The 22,261-nt window shown below is 38.4% G+C and overlaps 2 protein-coding genes across 3 annotated transcripts; one reads left to right on the top strand and one right to left on the bottom strand.

Moving 5' to 3' along the window:
* The first annotated feature begins 292 nt into the window (after positions 1–292).
* Positions 293–13,460, top strand: psip1a (PC4 and SFRS1 interacting protein 1a). Of its 2 annotated transcripts, none has more exons than XM_083928523.1 (16): positions 293–347; positions 781–875; positions 1,150–1,226; positions 2,519–2,657; positions 2,968–3,057; positions 4,624–4,677; positions 4,774–4,834; positions 5,617–5,713; positions 5,932–6,088; positions 6,189–6,259; positions 6,590–6,645; positions 7,505–7,575; positions 7,918–8,019; positions 8,142–8,343; positions 11,639–11,735; positions 12,789–13,460. In XM_083928523.1, the coding sequence occupies exons 2-16, from the start codon at positions 804–806 to the stop codon at positions 12,817–12,819; spliced, it is 1,377 nt and encodes a 458-aa protein (XP_083784649.1). In that variant the 5' UTR covers positions 293–347; positions 781–803; the 3' UTR covers positions 12,820–13,460. The 2 variants fall into 2 exon arrangements, with proteins under 2 accessions (XP_083784649.1, XP_083784650.1); XM_083928524.1 differs by lacking the exon at positions 293–347 and adding an exon at positions 3,433–3,561 and having other exon boundaries at positions 798–875.
* Positions 13,461–14,358: 898 nt separating this feature from the next.
* On the bottom strand, positions 14,359–21,260 carry snapc3 (small nuclear RNA activating complex, polypeptide 3; the record flags this gene model as incomplete). Its single annotated transcript, XM_083924076.1, has 9 exons — positions 14,359–14,520; positions 14,606–14,713; positions 16,137–16,295; positions 17,912–17,994; positions 18,168–18,317; positions 18,406–18,510; positions 18,615–18,693; positions 18,793–18,876; positions 21,028–21,260. The coding sequence occupies 9 exons, from the start codon at positions 21,258–21,260 to the stop codon at positions 14,373–14,375; spliced, it is 1,149 nt and encodes a 382-aa protein (XP_083780202.1). The 3' UTR covers positions 14,359–14,372.
* Between the last annotated feature and the right edge of the window lie 1,001 nt (positions 21,261–22,261).

The raw sequence follows: 22,261 nt of genomic DNA on the forward strand, positions 1-22,261 counted from the left end.
TGATGACACAGTCTGTGGGTGAAACCAACCCAGCGCTGATGTAGACGATCTTCGTGGTGTCGAGATGCCGAGCACGGTTACTTTCACAAATGCTTGCACCTAGAAAATCCCATTTGACCTAATTATGACTCACACTTTACCTTCACAAGCATTTAGTCTCTTTCTAAAAAACATTAAAGCTGTTGTTTCTGCTTTATAAAAATCAACAAAACAGGTAAACGCTAGTAGTTAATGTAGACTCCCCCCGGTCCTGCCATATAATGGTACAGTCTGTCGACGTCCTGCGCGGGAGCGGAAAACGTGCATCCGACTGTGCTGTGTTGGAAAGGCAGTGTTGTGTTTTCCTGGTAAGAATTAAACATCCTTTCTTATAGACTTATGTACAAACTACGGGTCGGTGGAGGGGATTGTTGTAGTGTCAGTAGCAGCTGCAAGGTAGCAATCATGCGGAAATGTTGCTGATGAGACGCTCTGCTCTGCTTACATCTTGTTCACGCGTGTTAACTTAGCTTTTTAGGGATTACCAAATGTCACTACGATGCAGTTGAGTACAATTAGTGTATGTGTGTAATACAGGACTATTTGAATGAGGCTGAACACGACTGTCATGTTTGAATGAAGTGTGACTCCAGAGGATGTTGGTGGTGGTGGTGGTGGTGGTGGTTAGAGGGAGGGGCACTGAGTGGATGTGAACACGTTTTACATGCCTAAATAGATGATGGATGCATCTCAATATTGATTAATTGCATAGCAAATATATCATCCACATTTTGTCTCCAGCTTGCTAATACGTGTAGCTCAGCATGACTCGAGATTGGAAACCTGGTGATCTGATCTTTGCTAAGATGAAGGGTTATCCACACTGGCCTGCAAGAGTAAGTATGGAGCTTCATCATCGTCAAATGTGTTAATAAAGAACATGTCCTCACAATAAGACTAAATATGCTTTGCATTAAAATGTATGTGCAAACACACATCCAACCAAAAGACAGCTATAAACCCCCATCCACTCCCACAGACATAGACCACAAACGGTAACCAAGCACACACCTGAGACAACAGACACACTTTCATATTGAATGTGGATTTTGTAATACAATAGTTACACGGCTATAACTCCATGTGCTTTTTCCAATTTTTCTCTGCCAGATTGATGAAGTTCCTGACGGTGCTGTGAAGCCATCCAATATCAAGTTGCCCATCTTCTTCTTTGGCACCCATGAAACGTTAGTAAACCCACTTCTAGCCATCTTTGTTATTATTATAGATAGATAGATGTACATTTACTTTATTTATCCCAAATTGGGACATTATTTTGCTCCAGCAATAGGCTAAAATAATTTTCCCCTGGGATTATTAAAGTATTTCTGATTCTGATAGGTTATATAGAACCTGACTCTCGCCAGGTAAATTTCGTTCCGCCTTGTTTCACTCATCCATCTGGGATCGCTTGACTGGGAAGCGTTTTCAGGAGGCTGGGCCTTATCAAAAATCCTTGCATATGATTGGATAAACCACTAGTCCGTCATCCATATTGAAGTGCTACTTCAACCACTCGCATCAAAACCAATCTGTGACGCTGATGAGAGCGACGGGCGAAAACATAGTTTCCACAAACACGCTACGTCACATCTGTGAAACCCCGTCAGGCAGTGCTGATTGGCCTGACCATTTTTTGCGGACCCTGAAATCCTTCTGCAATGGTGCGATCCCAGATGGTCGAGTGGAGCAAGGCGGAGTCAAGACGGAAGCAAGGCGGCAGCAAGGCAGAACGAAAGTCCTCTGGCGATAGTCAGGTTAGGTTATATATGCACTCCACAGAGAAAAGAGAAATGTATATCACTAGGAAATAAACTAAAATAATTAATTTTAAAGAAAACACGAGAAGATATAGGAACAAAACTATGTTGTGATTGAAAAAGTCAATTTCATACTAAATTCTGTGGTGTCAAGTTGGAAGATTAGACAACATAAGAATTGTTTATGCAAAATAATCGTACCCTTAATGCGAACATTTCAGTGTATTTATGAATCTTAATGGGAATGGCAGTGAAGAAGAAGAAGAATTACTTTATTTATCCCGCAACAGGGAAATTTAATTTTTTCACTCTTATTATTAATCATGTTACACACACACAGGCCCGAAATACACACATGCACAGACAGGACCTACACATGCAATTAACGAGAGATGTTAGAGCGAGGGGGCTGCCAGTGACCGGCGCCCCGAGCAGTTGGGGGTTCAGTTTTGAATTAAATGCCCTTATACAGTAAGTTCACAACATATGTCAGTGTTAAATGGCTTCATTTATGTCGCCCTTTTATCCTGTTTTATTTATTAGGTTGTCATTGGTGTTCTGTTGAAGGTGTTTCTCTAAATATGTAAATGTTTGATGAGTGGCTCAATAGAGTTACCTGTGTCTGTGCTGCTCCATCTCACCGTAAACACACGCTACATTTTTAATAGTTTAAAACATATTTATTAGACAGACATTGTGGATTATTTTCTTTCAAACAGCGCATTTCTGGGCCCAAAAGATATCTTTCCGTACCAGCCCAACAAAGAGAAGTACGCCAAGCCCAACAAGAGGAAAGGTTTCAATGAAGGATTGTGGGAGATTGAGAACAACCCAAAAGTTGAGCTCACTGCACCAAAGGTATATCGTTCTCCTCGGTCTCCTTCAAAGACATTTTTCAGTATTGATGTAAGGATTGACTGCACTTCAGATTCTAATCTATGTCCCTGAGTTTGACAGTTTTATTGTAAATGCACTTGTCTTTAATTTTATCCTCATACTCTATCTAAAACTGTATATGGGCCACCAAAATTTATTTTTATGTTTATTACTTTTTTAGCCACCTGAGGGAAGTTGGGATAAACAAAATAGCTGGTTCTGGTCACTAGTTGTGTTTTAATTTAATGCAGTCCATTTCTGTTGTTGTTGTTGTTGTCGTCATTGTTTACAGCCGGTTCCCCCTGAATCTTTCACTGGAAAGGATTCGGACAGCAGCCCAGAAGCAGAGGAGGAAGCCGACGACAAGGGGATAAAACCCAAAGTGAGTTTTTGCTCTTCAAATCTGTCATTCACAAATAAATATTTACAGTCGCTTCACTACATTGACATGCTACTGGTTTGTTCCTGTGTTGTCAGCGTCTTCCTTCTTTTGCTGTTTTTTCCGTACCTTCTCCATATGTATCTGCTTCATACTGATTTATATATACATATATATATATATATATATTGTATATATAAATAGCAGTGCAGGCAATAGCTTACTAAATGAATAGTGTAATTTTGTATTGATAGATTAAAAGGCTTGTACGCTAAGGGTAGTGTGTGGAACAGAAGGATTCTCGCTAACTTTTCTCCCTTTCAAGACTCGTTTCACCCCACCACACTGCGTCCTATGCTGTGTCTTGGGTGCATTCAGGTTCCAGGAAGTGAAGCTGAGCAGGAGAATGAGAATGAGGAGTTGGAGGATGAGGAGGAGGAGGAGGAGGAGTTGGAGGAGGAGAAGGAAGGGTCTCTGATGTCTGAGCAGGGTCCTCAGAACCAGGATGTACGTACTTTGCATGCTGGGATCCCCGGCACAGGTTGCCGCCCCCCCCCCCCCCCCCCCCCCCCCCCCCCCCTATCGGAAAGCATGTGACACATGGTGGTTTTTCAAGCGGTGTTTGTTTCTGTTTGACTCTTGTCGGTGGCCACAAACTTGTATTGGTGCTTGATGATTTGATTAGAGTGCGTGGTCTGGGTTTTCTGTATTGATGCCACAGAGGTGAGGAAACAGTCCCTGTGTTGCCACTAAATATAAGGTTAAATGATAAGCACGGCTGGGTCTTGATCAAATTGATTTAGGTTTGGGACTTTAACTCAGTGTGTGACGAAAACATTTCTTCTTCTCTGCTTTACCACTCTGAGACCCACCTCACAGCTTGTATTATTGCTTTCAATTTCCTACATTTCCCTGTCCACTTATTCACAACACTACTGTTTAAAATAAGTTCATTATATTCTATTTTTGCATGGCTTTCTGTGTGCTTCGGGACATAGGTAAGTTGTTTATGTCTTTTGCTCAGGATACTTTTCTCCTGCTGTCGTTTCAATATTTTAGTCAGAAACTGTGTCCCAATTCCTTACTGTATACACTAATTAAAGCCAAAAAGTCTCAATACTAAAAATATTTTAATTTACAATATTGTTCTGCAATGCATGACAAGGAAATGGAGGAGCCGCTCACAGCTGCAAAAAAATGATTACAGTTTAATATTAATGGCGTTCCAAAGTTTCTTTTGTTTTTAGTATAAAACAGTCAAGTACTGTTTACTTACATTTTTAATGTATTATTTGTGCAATTGGAGCGTTTGGAATTTCGACACAGCTGCTGTAAATTAATTTCAAGAGTGTAATATCAAAGTTACACACTAGATGGTGGTATTGATCCAGAAATTTAAACTGTCCTTGTCAAGCAGAGGGTAAAAAGGGACCAATCAAATCCTCCCAAGAAGGACCGAAATGCTAAGTTGTCCACTTGACATAGCATCTGTTGCTGTTGTAATAAAGAGAAATACAAAGACAGTTAAAAGTCAGACTAATCATATTAACAGAAGGTGTCACATTTCAGGGCTCGACACAGAAAGAAGATGTTCCGAAACCCAAAAGAGGGAGAAAGAAAAAGGTTGGTTTTGTTTACAAATGGGTTTATTTTCAGTGAGCATACAATCTATAAAGCGTTTGTAGGACGCATTTTATAAGATGGTATGTTTTTTTCCAGAGCGATGCTGAGCAGGAGACTGAAAAAAACGATGCTCCTGCTAGTCCTGTTAGCCCCTCAGGTAAGCTCCTGACGGGGGTTCCCTGTGACTTTGGCACTCCATAATGCAGTTTAATGTCTAAAACCATTGCAACATTATATACAGAGTTCTAAAGTATACTGGAGATCCTTAAAAAAAATACTTGAGTTTGAATGTGGTATTTTCAAGGTTTGAGATACCAAGTCTACTTACAAACAGGTGTTACACATTCTAAAACATGAAACTTTGTTGTCTGAATTTGCTGTCAAGAAACGTAATTGTGGTTGTTTATAGCACAACGGCATCTAATTCAATTTGATGAAGAAGTGCAATAATCCGTATAAAGTATGTGCTATGCTGTATGTGAATATGTAATTTACCACAGTTGTAAGGTGCTGGAAAAGCCTGAAAATGCACCTTGAAATTCTTGAAACATGCTTGAATTTAACTTTGGAAAAGGTGTAGGAACCCTCTATATAAAACTAAAGATATCTTGAATTAGAACTCACTATATGAACGCACTATATACACTATATTGATCTCTCATACTGTAGTTCCATACATTACCTACTATGTGGGGGTACTGTATCGGGAAATGCATACAAAACAAACACTTATCCAGTTTTATAATAAACCAATCACACACTATTTATTAACTTACATGCTTTAAAAACCCTTTCACATAATATTTTTTCTTTTAATTTAATGCCTTATTGTTTGTTTTAGCATTGTATCAAATGTTATTTCGTTCGCAGTAGAATTCTTCAGCTCTCATTTTGTATGAACTGGTTTTACGGTGAGTTTGTTTGTGTCTCTGTGACTAGGTGCAGAGGTTCCTAAACGAAGAGGCAGGAAGCCCAAGAGTGAGAAACTACTTTTGCTCCAGCAGCAGCAGGACCAGCAAGGCTTAGGAACCGAAATGTAACTACGTAGACGCAAACGCACACAATGCAAAATTCTCACATGAGTGTGTGTTTCTTGATCACCACCTTTGCCTGATTGACGGGTCTTAAATGATCTGTTCCAAAAGGAAGAAACAATGCATAATTATTTATTTTTGATCATATGCCTAATTATGCAGAGCAGACCCGTTACCTCTATCCCATAGCCCCCTAACAGACCCTTTCTCCCACATTAAGGGAGACTACTGAGTCAGACAGAAAGAGAAAGAGAGCACCAGAGGTGTCCAAGAGTGGAGAGGAGGAAAAGAGCAAAGGAAAGGAAGCAGAGGGGAAGGAGCTTGAAACCAAGAAGAAGAAGAAGGACGAGAGCTCCTCCGGCTCTGACGATGAAGAGGCAGGTGTCCAGTCCAACGTGACGTCTCCTCATTAGAAATGTGTGTCAACAGTCAGTATGATGCTTTCATGCACATGCTTTTGATTTCTTTTCATCCCAGAAAAACAAAGGCAAAAAGAAGCAGGAAATGGACAAAGATGTGCGCCGACGGAAAGCGGATGAATTGAGAGAGTACGTATACATGCGATGCCCATCAGAAGTTACCAAAGCCTGCAAGGATGTTGTGATATTGCTTATTCTATCTGACTAACAACCAACAATCCAGGAATCCAGGAATATTTAAATTACAATTCTATGAAGAGACAAGCTAATATTTGCAAATCAATAACCAGAAGACTGTTACATTAGCAGTATTTTTAACTCAAGAAATGTCGTGAATATTAAACGGAATAACAAAATACGTTTTATTTTATGTATCAGCTACTGATTAAAGATGTAAAATAATCACTAGGGGAGAAGTATATATATTTTTGACATGGCGTGGTTTTTTCTCTCTTGCAGGCCAAACAAAGACGAGGGGAAGAAGAATGAAGAGAAGACAGGAGTCAAGAAAAAAGGCGAGTGCTTAAGTTCAAATACACACAGTGCTGAATTACAGTACCACCAACTTGTGTTGAGAGAATTAGAAAATCTTAAAATCATCCTTTTTGAAGCAAATGAAATGAAAGATAAGGTCATGATAAAGGATCACACAATGAAATGGGCTTGTAGGCACTTGTTGCCCTTACAGGGATAAAGTTGTCTTCCTAGCGTCAATTTGATTCAATGCAATGCTTGAGGTAGTGGGGGGAGTTAGGTTGGTGCTATGATAATGTACAAACAAATAACAGCACAACAGGATGTATCAGTAGTAGCAATATGGGACTCTCTATGTGTTGGACCAGTACCATGAAAACAGGTAATTTTATCCTAGCCCTGTGTCATTAGCTTGGTACTTTTCATAATAATTATGAAAACAAGATAATCCAGATAGATAATTATTCTATTATCCTCATTCTTTTTAAAGTGATGCAATTTTGCCACTGCCTAACAAAAAGGTTAAGTTGAGATTTCAGTAGATTTTGGCAGCGCACTACATTATATTTATTTTTGGTCTGTTTTTATATCATTATTCAAATGTGTATATATTATTCTTTTTCTTTCCTTTTTTTAACATTTTTTTAAAAATGTTAAACATGTTTTCCAGCTAATTATTTTTAAGGTTCATTAGATGGATGATGTTCCCACTTCCAAAAAAGTTGGGACACTTGTGTAATGCATGAATGAGAAAAGAATGTGATGATCTGAAAAACATTGAAACATATTCATTTGAAAATGGCACAAAACAACTCGTCAAATGTTGAAACTGAGAAATGTTACTGTGTTAGGGTCGTAATATTAGCTGAACCATTTCTTTCATGTTTTGTTTTTCCACAGAGATGTCAACTGACTTAAAGCTCCAGAGACTGCACAGTGAAATAAAGATTTCCCTGAAGATTGACAACCCTGTAAGTCCATCTCTCTCCATTCAAATCAATTTTTAAACAAAATAAACAAAGATCAGACACTCGTACACTGCAGTGTTTCATCTCAGTTGTGCATAAAATGCCATGAAACTGAAAGCAATATAAGATGGATGGATTCCTTTCAACTGAATAGTCTTTTAGAAGTGTCTTTCCTCTTATACTGCCCAAAGTACCGTGATTAAACCCTAAAGGTCACACATGTATGAACGCAGGTTAGTGCTGCTGCTCAGTGCTACATCATGTGTTTTGTTGCTGTGATTGGTTGAAGGGCTATTCAATTTATTTTCAATTTTTCTGAATCCATGCCACTTTTTTTGTCACCAGGATGTGAAGAAGTGCTTGGAGGCATTGGATGAGATTGGTGCCCTTCAAGTGACGACCCAGCACCTGCAGAAACACAGTGAGCTCATTGCAACGCTCAAAAAGGTACTCGCTCATCCAAAATCGATTTTAAAGTAAGACCCTTTGAGTTGAACAATCACAACTCCACTAGTGTTTGTTTGTTTCAAAGCACTTTTTTTTAGTGTGGATGCATGTTTTTCTTGTAGATTCGCAGATTCAAGGCCAGCCAAGACATTATGGACAAGGCCACCATGTTGTATAACAAGTTTAAGAGTATGTTCCTGGTTGGAGAAGGTGACTGTGTGCTCAACCAGGTGCTCAACAAGTCTTTAGCTGAACAGCGGCAGCACGAGGAGGCCAAGAAAGGAGCGCTGAAGAGAGTGGAACAAGCCAAGGAAAACAACTCAGGTAAAAAATTGATTACAGATTAAATTATTTTTCTTGTAAGTTGTTTTTATGTCACTTACTGTCATACAGGAAGTTATTAGTTCATCCATACTGAGTCTTTTAGTTGGATGGAACAGAGAGGCAAGTATTCTGGGTGTACACAAAGAATTTGTTCAGTAATTTGTAGGTTTAAGAACAAAATATACATTTCAGATGCGTGAGACATTTGGAGTAGTTTTCTCCACGGATAAATAGTATATAAATTACAGTAGGCAAATACAATAAATAGACTTATAATACCTCTGATAACATAAAATAATTCTATCTGGAGATCAAAGTGTTCTGGACATTGATTTTCTGCCTGGGCAACAAGCTTTCAGTAAGTCTGCTTAAACTTTTGGTCATAAGACCTTTCTTTTTCACTGAAGCAGCTTGTTTCTACTTGGTGATTTGGTTACGCGGGTGCATGGTTCATTATAATACAGTGTTACTGGGCCGAGGGATGATCACGACTCATAGGTGAATGAGTAATGATCAAGAAGGTATTTGTGTCAAAGGCCTTATTTCAACCAGGGTTGAGCGATTATTAATGAATAATCTGAAGATTCTTTTGATTAATTGTTTGGTTTATGAAATGTCATAGAATTATGAAAAATGTCCATCCCAAGATGATGTCTCTAAATGTCTTATTTCATCAGTCCAAACCCCACAGATTAACCAATAACAGAAGAAAATCTCCACATTTAAGAGCCTTTTCTGCCATTATTGCGTGAAAAGCGATGAATTCATTATTAAAATGATTGCCGGTTGTATTTCTGTCCAATGACTATTGAATTAGTTGACTAACTGTTGCAGCTCTAGTTTCCATACAGATGCATTCGGCACCATGTATACCATGAGCAACCATGATGAGAGTCCATGATGTGAGCATACAGTATAGTGGCAGTTAGTGTTAGTTAGTTCACCCAGAATTCATTCTCACCATCTTACTGCTGCATCTTCCTTTTTTTGTTACCACCACTCTTTTGCTGTGTTCTTTTATTAGGAACATTGTTTGTAGTTGTTTGTATGCTGATGTTTTAATTTCAACCACAGTTCTTGCATTACACGTACATATTGGATATCACTTAGGCATTGTTACATATTTAATAAGGGAAAATAAATAAATCTAGGCAGATTTGTTTGTTAGCTATATATACTGTGGTCTATATCCTAAATCTGGAGGAACTGCTAAGATACAGTGTGTTTAGAAAGTCATGATACCCTTTTGAAATAGTCACCTTTTTTGTTTTACAGTGAGAAATGATGAATGAATGAATGCATATATATTTTTCCTGCATGATTTACACATTTTACCTTACAACATTAACGTTTTGTTTTGTTTTTTTCAAAATTTCTGAAAATTACTAAAAAATTAAAATCTAGAATAGCAGGGTTGGAAAAGTGGTGAGTCGACAGATTTAATACTTTGTGAAGGCACCTTTTAGCTTTAATTACAGCCATCAGTCTGTTTGGATATGTCTCTACCAGCTTTGTGTGCACCTAGACTGGGGAATATTTCCCCATTCTTCCTGCAGAACTGTTCGAGTTCAGTCAAATTCTGTGATGAGCGGTGATGGACTGCACTCTTCAAGTCCATCTACAGATGTTCTTTAGGATTCAGGTCAGGGCTCTGACTCGGCCACTCTAGGACATTCACCTTCCTCTCCTTTAGCCAATGTGTTGTTTTTCTGGCGGTGAACCACCATTTTTAAGTGTCTAGCAGAGGGCCGCAGGTTTTCCTTAAGCATTTGGTTGTACTTGGCAGCATCCACTTTCCCTTCAATCCTGTCCAGTTTCTCAGTCCCGGCTGATGAGAAACATCACCACCATGCCACCACCATGCTTCACGGTAGGTATAATGTGTTTTGGGTGGTGTGTTTGCTTTTCACCAAACATAGCGCTTAGAGTTCAGTCCAAAAACTTCAACTTTGGTCTCACCTAACCATATGACCTTTTGTCACAGGGCATCAGAATCTTCAATATGTTATTTCTGAGACTCAGTGTGACATTTTTCAGAAGAGGCTTCTTTCTTGCCACCCTACCATAAATGTAGAACTTGTGAAATTGTGTTCACGTGCACAGATCGAACAACCTTGTAACTCCTTCAAGGTCACCATGGGCTTCTTGGTAGCGTCCCTGATCAATCTTTTCCTGGCTCGATCGTCCAGTTTGGAGGGGCGGCCCGATCGAGCCAAGGTCTGGGTGGTGCCATATGCCTCCACTTCTGGACGATAGTCTAAACGATACTCAGAGAGATAGTTAAAGCCTTTAATATCCTTATCCTAACTTGTGCTTATCCACAACGTTATCAGGGAGCTCTTTTGAAAACATGGTGAATTATTTGTGTTACCATGCACTACCTGGAGTGGAATCCTCAAGGAACAGCTGATTTTATTCTGAAGTAAACTCAAAAACACCACAATTGATGTCAAGTGGAGGCCAATTAACTTAGTGTGTAATCTGGAAGGTGATTGGTTATACCTGAGAATGTTTATAATGGTTATTCTAAAGGGACTCATCACTTTTCCAACACTGCTATTCTAGTATTTCATTTAAATGTTGTGAGGCAAAATGTGTAAATCACGCTGGATTTTTTTCTTCTTTTTTTAAAAATGTATTATCATTTCAGGCTGTAAAACAAAAAAGTGACTATTTTAAAGGGGTTTCATGACTTGACTTAAGTATACCTTAATACTAAACACATAAACACATTTATAATACTAAAACTGGCTGGTTATCATAATTCATGATAATGATTATAATTGTGCTTATGCACAGGAAGAGTAAAATAATATAGAGCTTCTTTTCTTTGAAGTATTTTAGCATGTTAATACAGCGAGGGATGGTTTGGTCAGGTGATTTAAGATAAAGCATGTCATAAAGCGTGTCAGCTAGTTATGGTAAATCAAGTATGAGCAGCTGAGCAAAGTATGAAAACCAACCACACAACAGAGACATTGAAGCTTTCAGTCAGTTTCTTCTATCCCTTCCAGGAGGACATCATAGGATCCCTGTGGTTGTCAGTAGAAACACAGAGTGCAATCAAGTGGTCCGCAGACACAATCTTGCCCTATTGACGCACTATGCACGAACTTTAATTACGCTAAAATGCTTCCCTGTGAAGGGTCTTTTTCTACAGCAAGGCATGCATAATGGACGGAAAATCGTGCTTCTCTTATTAAGGTCATCACATGCTCCTGCGAGTTCTCTGCTCTGCTGTGTTTTAGGATGTCTAGTGATGTTCTGTCTGTCTCTCTCTGTGCACGGTCTAAAGACAAGATGACGAATGGTGATATAAGCCCCGCAGAGAAGAGGCAGGAGACGGAGAGAGAGAAGCTCCTTGAAGAAACATCAGTTGGAGAAAATCCCAGGTAGTTTACCCAAAACTTATACAGGACAAAACTGGTGTTAATGAAGATTTGGCTCTCTTTTTTTTTTTTTTTTTCAATATATGACAAGAAAAGTAACTTGTACAGTGACAGTATAAAGACAGGCATACAGAGAGAAGGGGAGATTTGAAACACACAACATGAACTGTCTATTTGCTGTAGGTTTGCACTGGGCATTGGCTTTTACTTTGTGATGTTCAAAATTACCCCCCAAAACTGTATAAAACCAGTTTATTTTTCCTGCAGTTTTGTCTTGGGTCCCCTTTAAGTACTACATTACAAAATAAAAACATGTCAGCTGGATAAGAAAACACTATCTTAAAGTATAAAGGCCTTGAGACACCTGGGGCATGACAAATAAACAACACTAATCTGCAAAATGATGGTATGTGAATATTCATACCGGTGATGTGCTCAGTGTGCCAAATTGGCTCAACAGTTACACAGTATAGGGCTTTTATTGTGAAAGGTAAGACCGTTAGGTGTGTTCTTTGTCATGGTTGAAAAGGGGAGTGAAGTGTGCTGTCTTGAATGGGACTACAGAGCTTCTGTGTTGTTTTATAATCCTCATGCAAGCCAAATCTCAGAATTAAAAAAATATATATATATATTGCTTTTTCGCCTTGTAATATTCCCTACCCTGGGCTTTCTGTCCTCTCTCTCCTCCTGCCTATGAACCGTAAATGGGTCTTAGTGCGCCATCTTGAACGTGAACTTGATGCTAGCATCGCTGCTAACCCCCCTTCACTTTAATCTGCAGGGGCAAGACATGGGAGCTTAACACTCAACGTCACACGCGCCACACTCTCTTTCTCGACCATGCTTAGGTTTCCATGCTTAGACTCCAGCCGGGCTTGCAATACATTGGTAGAAACCCTGCAGCTCTTTGGTTACTACTGAAGATGTAAATCTTTAAAAACAAGGTTTAGTATCTAGTTTCATTGTTGGAAACAGAGCAGTCATTTCCTAAAAAAGCAAACAGAAGAAGCCACTCCACACTGCCAATACTGTACTATTTGTTTTCTTTAACTATAGTGCCCCAAAAGCTCAGGAAGAGTCCACTTGAGTGCTCTACATACCTGAAGAAGGAGAAGGCCTTTGCTGCTGTGCTCGTACAACCTTTGTCCAACCGGGGCTGACCAACTGGAATCTTCTGTCCAGCTCCTTTTTGATGACTGATAATAATCACTGGTTTCCAGTTTACTGACTGTTTCTGTCAGAGTTGCTGCTTAAAGGTTTCAGTTCATCAAACCCCTCCATTCCCGAGATAGACTGACTGCATATTTTATTTTTTTACTTTGTGTAATCTTTCCCTTTCTGACACCCTGTGTCACACCTGTTGAAGTAACGACTGTGTAAAGAGTAAGAACTCTGCAGCACCTTGAATTTAGATCTTAATGAGCATGCTCACATAGACGAGGTTAGCACATTTGGTCCTGTTTTTCAGTTGGATTAGATGGTTTTCATTGTACTCAATCATTTTATGTGCATTTTTTACATTCACAGAACCAACCGTCCTAACTTCACATATAGTTTATTTGAAGTGCAGAGGTTTAGTTGGTAGTTAGCGGTGCCATTATCATGTTTAATAATATTGGCTGCATAGACATTTTAAAGATTAACAAAAGACCTGAGTTTGCCAAAGTTTATTTTGCCAAGTTTTCAAATATATGTTCAAGTGTCTGTTTTTAAAAAGTCCTGTTTTTAACCTAGTTGTAAATAAGAGTATTTTTGTGCCTGTCTGACGACCTGTTTCAGCATTCATTAATAAAGTAGTACATACATGCTTCATACTTCCTTTTGTCTTTTTGGTTGCACAAAAATCATGTGGTAATCTCAAACGTTGTTGTTGTTTGTATGGAGCAGAGATTCTCAATCCCCTTACAAGATGGAGAATATACTGGTGACTTCCCAACGTACAACCACTGGGATAATTTGACATCACATGGGATATGTTTTAAACATAAATGCAGATTCTAACCTTGATAGATTTGTTAGAAAATAACTTGTTTTATTTACTTTTATAGGTTTTTAAAATAAATGCTTTATAGAAATGGGACATATCTGATTCAATTCCAGGATCAGATTCTGATACTGATGTAATTTCAGATTACATTCATATTTAATACAAAATTGTGATAAAATGCAATTTTTTATGCAAAAAGATCTCTCGTATCAGTATATCAGATATCCAAATTCTGTTTTCAGGACCGGAACTGAAAAGACGTGGGTCTGTGCATCTCTTAATAATTTGTTGAACCATGAACCCTTTTGTGGAAAAGAAACCTTTTTACTGAAATAATTTAAACGAATCTGAAAAATTGTCACGGACTCCAGTTTGAGAATCACTGGATGCTGTGACATCTCAGTTTTCAATGAATGGTTTATAAATTAAAAAGTGCAAATAAGTTTTCACAGTTTCACATTTCTCAGTGAAACACTTTTCCAGTAAATATTACCGTTTATTTTAAACACAAAAGTCTAAAATCAAAGCATAATTGTCCAAAACTATTTCTTTTTTTAAAATATGTACAATTCCAAAACATTTTCTCCCTGACATATAATACATTCAACTGTATCATACAGCATTAAATCAGGGATCTGATCCAAAGAAAGACATTAGTTAAATGCCCCACGGTCCACATAGGGATAGGCCAGGAAATCTCCCAGCTTGTTGCCTTGAGCGTCGTAGTGCAGCATCCGGAAGCACTTGTCACAGAAGAGACACGGGTCACTCGGCGCAAACTGGTCATTGGTAGTAAACCATCTGGAAAGAGTCAGAGAAGTTAACGTATTCACAGTTTGAAAATGTCAAAGCCGTTAATGCATTGCTGATTTTGTTTTTTACATACCTCCCAATGTACACATGGCAGACGGCGCACTTTTGGGTGGTGACCCTGTGCTTGTGGGTGAGAAGCGGATACAGCTTCTTGTCCAGGCAGTCGTTCTTATGAGTCAGTCTGTAATGTGTCAAAACAGAGGGAAAAAGGACCCGGCCCGCTTCTTAAGTCTGAGTGAGGAGAACACAGATTCCTCTCACATCTGTGAGACTGAGAGCTGCTTTCAAACATTTGTGCATCCATTAGTGCTGTCAAGTCTTGTGAGAGCTTTAAATCCTGTCTGACAACGAAGTGCTTTATTTCAAAAGGTTGTAGTAATTATACAGAGATTCAGGAAGCCTCATGTTTCAGTCTGTACTGACAAATCAAAGCCGCATATATAATTGTTGTAGTGGTATAGTTTTAGGTATGATCAGGGGTTGATCGGGACATCTTCCAAACCATGTGCATGTGCTCCAAACTCACAACAAGCACTTAATTCATTAGTTGCAACCAGATCAAATTCAGATGTTTATTGTGACTCCAGTTATACAAGTACATATGAGGAGCTCTTTTCCAAAACGCTATAAATCAATTTTAATAGTTTTCAGGAAAATCAAATTTTTTACCTAGACCCACACATTTTGTTAATATTCAATTTATCTTGTCAAAATGTTTTTTATGGCTCAGTCTGAACATGTTGAACGGACGGACCAAACAAAAATATCTCCCGCTTCAGAGCGCCGCCATGTTGGATCGCATAGAACGCTCACTGAATTCTGATTGGTCGAGAGGATGTATCGCATTTAGGCTAAAAATAGGTTTGGCGCTGGTCGCGGTTTGGAAAGGAACTGCATCTTGAGACCATTTTAAACAGGGAAATATAGCGATTTGGCATGAAACATTGATGAAGCAGAGAAAAGGTTCTGTATACAGCAAAGTGGCATGACTAACTCATTTTTTTTAAATTTGGCTTTTATCTCGTTTTGGAAAAGAGCTCTTCATATAAATAAAAAGTAGACATTGTTGGTGTGATGAGAGAGCAGCTTAAATAAATCTAGGTACATATTTTTTGAAAAAATTCAAGGGGTCACCAGAGTCTTTAAGATTCATCCTCTAATCTGTGCACCAAATGTACCAATCCATCTTGTATAAACAGACATATTCCACGGAATAAGTGAAGAAATTGACCTGCTGGTGGCACTGGATTAAAAGTCAGAAGAATGAATCCTCCAAAATCCATGAATGTGTGTACAAAACAGTTGTTCAAACATTCAAGGCTGGACCAAAAGTAGTGCAACAACCGACGAGAGCCACATGTGGTTACATATAAAATAAATGAAATAATACAAGATACTGGAAAAACAATAATATAAAATATAAAACAGAACATTGAATACAATTGTAAAAACTACAAGTAAAATGAAAGTAAGGGTAGACAAGTAATTATTTAAAAAAAAAAAAATCATATATGATGGTTATTTCTGCTCTGGGACAATAATAAAGAAGCTGGATGACAGATTTTAACAGCTGCTGAACAGTAAGAAAAACACACAGCACTGACCTGACATCTGTGATGATGACGAGATGTTCACAGTCTCCCTGATGACAGTAGAGGTACGGGAAGCCTACTTTCACTTTCAGATCCACAAATAGTGTGTCCTCCATCTTGGCCTGGCTGTAAGGTGGGAAGTTGCGGGCCTTAGCCCATTCAATGGTGGTCCTGTAGGGTAAACACGCAGAGGGGACATCATAAGATCATCAAAGAAATAACTGTTAAAGTCAAACTTGACGTTGAACTTCCAGTGTGTAATAGTCTCCATATTTATCTGTTACTTTCTGAGAATGAACACCATCACATCGTTTCCCAGTACATCCCACACAGCTTCGAGAGGGTGAATAGAAGTGCAATGTTCTGCCCCAAATACTCCAACCACAGTCTCTGGTCTGCTTAAGAGCATGATTAATTATTTTAGTAGAAGTTGCTCTAACTCCCTTTGGAACAGACACCTTAATCTGAACAGAAATCACAAGGAGTCATTGATCAGGAGTCAATAATTATCCTGTAAAACCGCCCTTGTTAATGCTGATTGCAAAAGCCAGAGTTAACAATAGGACCACAGTGGGAAAAAAAAAGACAAATTCTGCAGAAGAGTGTAAAAAGAAAGCCATGTTCTTACTAATTTTGGCTGCCCATAATCTTGTACTGTCAGATCTACATTCTGGTATAGGGGGGAAAACGCTTTGTGCTGTTTGTGTAATTGTCTTGGGTGACGTTAAACCCCAGACGCAGCGACAGCGCCCTTGGAAAATAAGGGAAGGAGAATGCCTGCTGTCTGGTGCGTTGCAGGCATTATACATAGACGTAGTCAGCCCAGCCTCCACAGTAAAGAACAGAGAAGATAACAACACACCGTGGGTGCAGATCCCATGTCCCCCTGAATTTCTGAAGAATATGAATTGCCCCCGCCAAATAAAAATACCCTAAATTATTCAAAATTAAACAAATGTATTTTCAGACTTCATATTCTTCACATTTTAGATTCACATTTAAAATGAAATGATTGAAATGGTGGAACAAATAATGTTTGACAAATATATTTCTGACTCCACATTCCATCTCTGCTCTCCTTGACTACAACACAAATGAACAGGTAGTTTCTTACACAGACGCTTTAAATCAATGAATCATGCATAAAGTAGTTCCATACACTGGCCCGAGGCCCTTAAAATTATGATTTACTAATATAACAGTTAAGTAAGCAGCGGAACTTACTTACTTGGCTGTTTAGGACAAATAAACAAGTAAGGTAAGCACAGTAAATGATTCCATGTGCAGTATTTTTTGAATGATACGGCAAGCCTCTACAAGGTTGTGGTTTATGTCGGCATGGTATGAGTTGCATACGGGCAACAACAACCAAAAGACTGTACCCCTGCAACACACACAGGGAGAGTGGCTTCATTCTCTGCTCAGGATGCCTTTACTCCTTTATGTTTTTACATAGAAAAAAGTTGTTTTCTGCTATATTGATGTTCTGAATGTCGTATATCACCTTTAAATGATTTGCTTTAACTTTAACTTTGGAGAGAGCCAGGCTAGCTGTTTCCTCCTGCTTCCAGTCTTTATGCTAAGCTAAGAAAGAAGCTCCTGCTTAAACCACAGACATGAGAGTAGTGTCAATCATCTCGGAAAGAAAGTTAATAAGGGACATTCTCAAAATGTTAAACTATTCCCTTTAAATGATCAGGCAAATAGGAAATTCAGTCAAACTGAGGGCAGTGGGTAAACAGTAGCTTAGCAGCTGATTATAGCGAGTGGTGATAAGTAAAACTTACATGCTGATGTCCTGACACTCAGGGTATCGCATGTCATTATAGAAAACTCCTTCGAAGAAAAAGAAAGCTGACTTGTAATGATCCTGAAACAGAAAACATGACAATATCATCTCCAGAAGTAGGAGTTGGTCTTGTGAGCAAATATTGACAGAATTAATAACACACAATAGATGCTTTTAATATTCTGAAATGAAGAGATGCGTAATAATAATGTTCCCATGTCGCTTGTAATCATATGAACGGTATGTGTGCTCACTTTGCTGATGAAGTCTGGAGCTATGTCCGGCGTGTTGCTGAACTCTCCACACACTTGCAAGTCGCTGACACAGCAGATGGCATCCCTGAGCTCTGCCAAGCTGTGGGAGCCCGTCATTAGCAGAGTAACGTGGGGTCTAACGTAGCTAAACTGAGGGGGAGTGGAAGGAAAATGTTAGTGCCATGGAGACCACATATTTAGAGAGTTTCCGGAACCCTGAAAAAAGGTGAAAGCTCACTTTGTCATAAGTAGCCGGGTAGTAGACGTTGATGGTTAGAATGACTTCTCCTTCAGGGACCATGTCAGCCATGGCTTCTGGTTTCCTACCGACAGTTAAGCGCTCCTGGAATCCCAACAAAGAGGACATTTTACTAAGATACAAGAATGGTTACACAGGCATCTCCTCTGTCAAACGGAACAATATCTATTGTACTCCAATGGACCCACCAGTTCATCCGCGTAGAGGTCGTGTCTGTTCTTGCTGACTTTTAGACAAGCTCTGTGATCTTGTTTCTTTTTTCTTTGTCTGTTAAAAGCAAAACCACAGAGCATTTAATGTGTTAGTGTTTACCTGCTGCTGGTTTATCTGAGACACAATATTGTTACAACTAAGGAAGAATCATACACTAGTGTTCTCAGCGTCGGGTCTGGAGGAACAACTTCTGTATCCGGCTGCTCATCCTCAGGATGGCAACGGAGTGAGTCAAGACTTGAACGGAAAACATGAAGACAAAGTCATATATATAGTTTGCAAACATGGTAAATAAAGGCAAAAGGAAGCCTTTAACAGACTACCAAAATAAAATATCCTATGTTACAACATAACTCTGCATGTGCACAACTGTACAGTTACACTATAGATCCTTGTAAAACAATATACGATTCATGCAAGTGGTAGATTTTTTGGCTTTCTGTTGGTTATTTGTTTGACTTGCAGGAAACTGAACTTCAAAAATTGGTTTCAAAATGTTAGTGTGTGTTACTCACACACCTGCCGACAAGGCGGTGTGGCCTTGTGTTGTGTTATCATCGTATATTTCAGTATTCTGCTAATTTATATTCCACTGCAATGTAGAAGTAGTAGAAGGGCGTACGTCCTCTCTAAAACGCTGATGAAACGATGATGCCCTACCATAAAGTGTTTCATTTTGCACATATTTCAGATCACACCTAGTAACGTTGGCAAATATGGAGATGCTCTTTCCTTCCTATTAAAAGTTATAGGGGGATACAAATTATTTTTATACTGTATTTTCTGCGATTTTTGGTCTACTACAAAATATTACCCCTCTCTGAAACGCACAGATGATGTCCTACCATCAAGTGTTTAGTTTTGCACCTATTTCAGATCACAACTAGTAACGTTGGTAAATATGGAGAAGTTCTCTCTTTCAAAGTAAAAGTTATAGGGGATACAAACTATTTCATACTTACGTACATACGTATTTACTGCCGTTTATGGTCTACCACAAAAGGTATCTCCTTTCTTTCACGCACAGATGATGTCCTACCATAAAGTGTTTCATTTTGCACATATTTCAGATCACAACTAGTAACGTTGGTAAATTTGGAGATGCTCTTTCTTTCCTATTAAAAGTTAAAGGGGGATACAAATTATTTCATTCTGTATTTTCTGCGATTTTTGGTCTACTACAAAATATTACCCCTCTCTAAAACGCACAGATGATGTCCTACCATCAAGTGTTTAGTTTTGCACCTATTTCAGATCACAACTAGTAACGTTGGTTAATATGGAGAAGTTCTCTCTTTCAAAGTAAAAGTTATAGGGGATACAAACCATTTCATACTTACGTACGTATTTACTGCCGCTTTTGGTCTACCACAAAAGGTATCTCCTTTCTTTCACGCACAGATGATGTCCTACCATAAAGTGTTTCATTTTGCACATATTTCAGATCACAACTAGTAACGTTAGGAAATTTGGAGATGCTCTTTCTTTCCTATTAAAAGTTATAGGGGGATACAAATTATTTCATACTGTATTTTCTGCAATTTTTGGTCTACTACAAAATATTACCCCTCTCTAGAACGCACAGATGATGTCCTACCATCAAGTGTTTAGTTTTGCACCTATTTCAGATCACAACTAATAACGTTGGTAAATATGGAGAAGTTCTCTCTTTCAAAGTAAAAGTTATAGGGGATACAAACTATTTCATACTTACGTACATAACCTACGTATTTACTGTGGTTTTTGGTCTACCACAAAAGGTATCCCCTTTCTAACACGCACAGATGATGTCCTACCATCACGTGTTTCATTTTGCACATATTTCAGATCACAACTAGTAACGTTGGTAAATTTGGAGATTCTCTTTCTTTCCTATTAAAAGTTATAGGGGGATACAAATTATTTCATACTGTATTTTCTGCGATTTTTGGTCTACCACAAAAAGTATCCCCTTTCTAACACGCACAGATGATGCCCTACAATCAAGTGTTTCATTTTGCACATATATATTTCAGATCCTAACTAGTAAGGTTGATGATATAGATACTTGTGTACTTATAGACTACATACCTTTACTTGTAAGAGAGTATTTCAACACCTTGCTACTATAGTAGTTCTTACCCTACTAATACTTAGCCAATAAAGTTGATTAATCGTGATAAAACTGTATTGTAGTTTCGGAGCTTGAAGATTATTTCAGGCTGACTTTCAACAACAAAAACATATTAGGTAACATATTGTGTCATACTAGTGACATGTGATGTTTTATGAACCTTGTTTTCGGCTGACACAATTCGTGTTTGCTGTTTAAAAACACTGAACACGGTTGCTAAGCGTTGACGTTAGGTAACTAGGCTAACCGTTAGGTGTTCGTTGGTGTGACGTTACCTGCAGATGGACTTGAGTTCGGCCATGGTCTCCGCACTGATCCCCATCTCTTTTACAAAGTTAGCATCAAATGTGTCGTCGTCCTCCTGATGGTAGGAGTAGAGACTCGGCTCCAGTCTGTTTAGCCACTCGTTTCTGAACGAACCGATGTGAAATATTTTGGTGTTAACATCAGTGTATTCATATTCTGGGATGTTTGTGTTTGGGTCTGTCGACTGCTTGGATGCCGCCATGTTTTCCTACATCTGAGCGTTGTGCATCATGGGTAATGTAGTTTTACGACTAAGGCTTCAAACTCGAAACTTCAAAATACCAGAGGACAGGTTATGACTGAATCTCTCCAGATTAATTTGATTTATTTATTGTTTAAATATATTTTTATATAGATTTTTATATTATATTTTAATTCATATATTTTTGCTTTCTTTCCTCCTTATTTTACAAAATGTGCTTTTGTAACTACTGACTCAAAAAGAGCTGCAAGCAATTATTTAAAATATTTTTGAAACAGGCTACTTTGTATGGTATTAGCCTACTCAAAGGTCATACAAGTAATAGGTGATGATGTGATTAATATGTGATGATTCATATGATGATTGAGCTGCCTTCTAGTTAAAGTTGACTATATGAAAGAAAGTTTTAAGTAATTAGCATATTTCCAAAGGAATAGTAGGGTAATACTATCACAATTTGTCTATTATTTTAAAATATTAACACACAGTCAGTAGAAGAAACCCTTAACTTATTATGAAAATAATGAAAATCTGTAATGAGTGCACTATAGAGCTCACAGTTCTGCAAGAACGATTTTATTTAATTGTGTTTAATGTACTTAGCACTTTCTTGTGAAGCCCTTTAGTGCGGCTCAGCCGTTTGTAAATGTGCTATATAAATAAGATTTGACTTGACTTGACAATTTTTGTATGCAAAAAGCAAAAAATGGAGAATCCACCCCAACACAAAATGTACAACTTACTCTTCTGAAAGAAAATGAATACAACTGCACAGGTTTATTGGTGTGCCTGTTATCAGTGTTGTTGAGAGGGGACCCCTTTGTCTTAAACTGCCTTAAAACATATTAATCAAATCACAAAATGGCTTATTTTACAGCGATGCAGGGTGGCCATACTGGGATTTCAGGAATAGCTCTCATGTTTGACCTCATAAGCTGCCCCCATTTGCTTTTGAAACTCATTCACCTTCAGGTCCTTTCTATGACGTGTTAAAATGAAAA

Source organism: Echiichthys vipera, assembly GCF_963691815.1.
Source record: "Echiichthys vipera genome assembly, chromosome: 2".
Lineage (NCBI taxonomy): Eukaryota > Metazoa > Chordata > Actinopteri > Perciformes > Trachinidae > Echiichthys > Echiichthys vipera.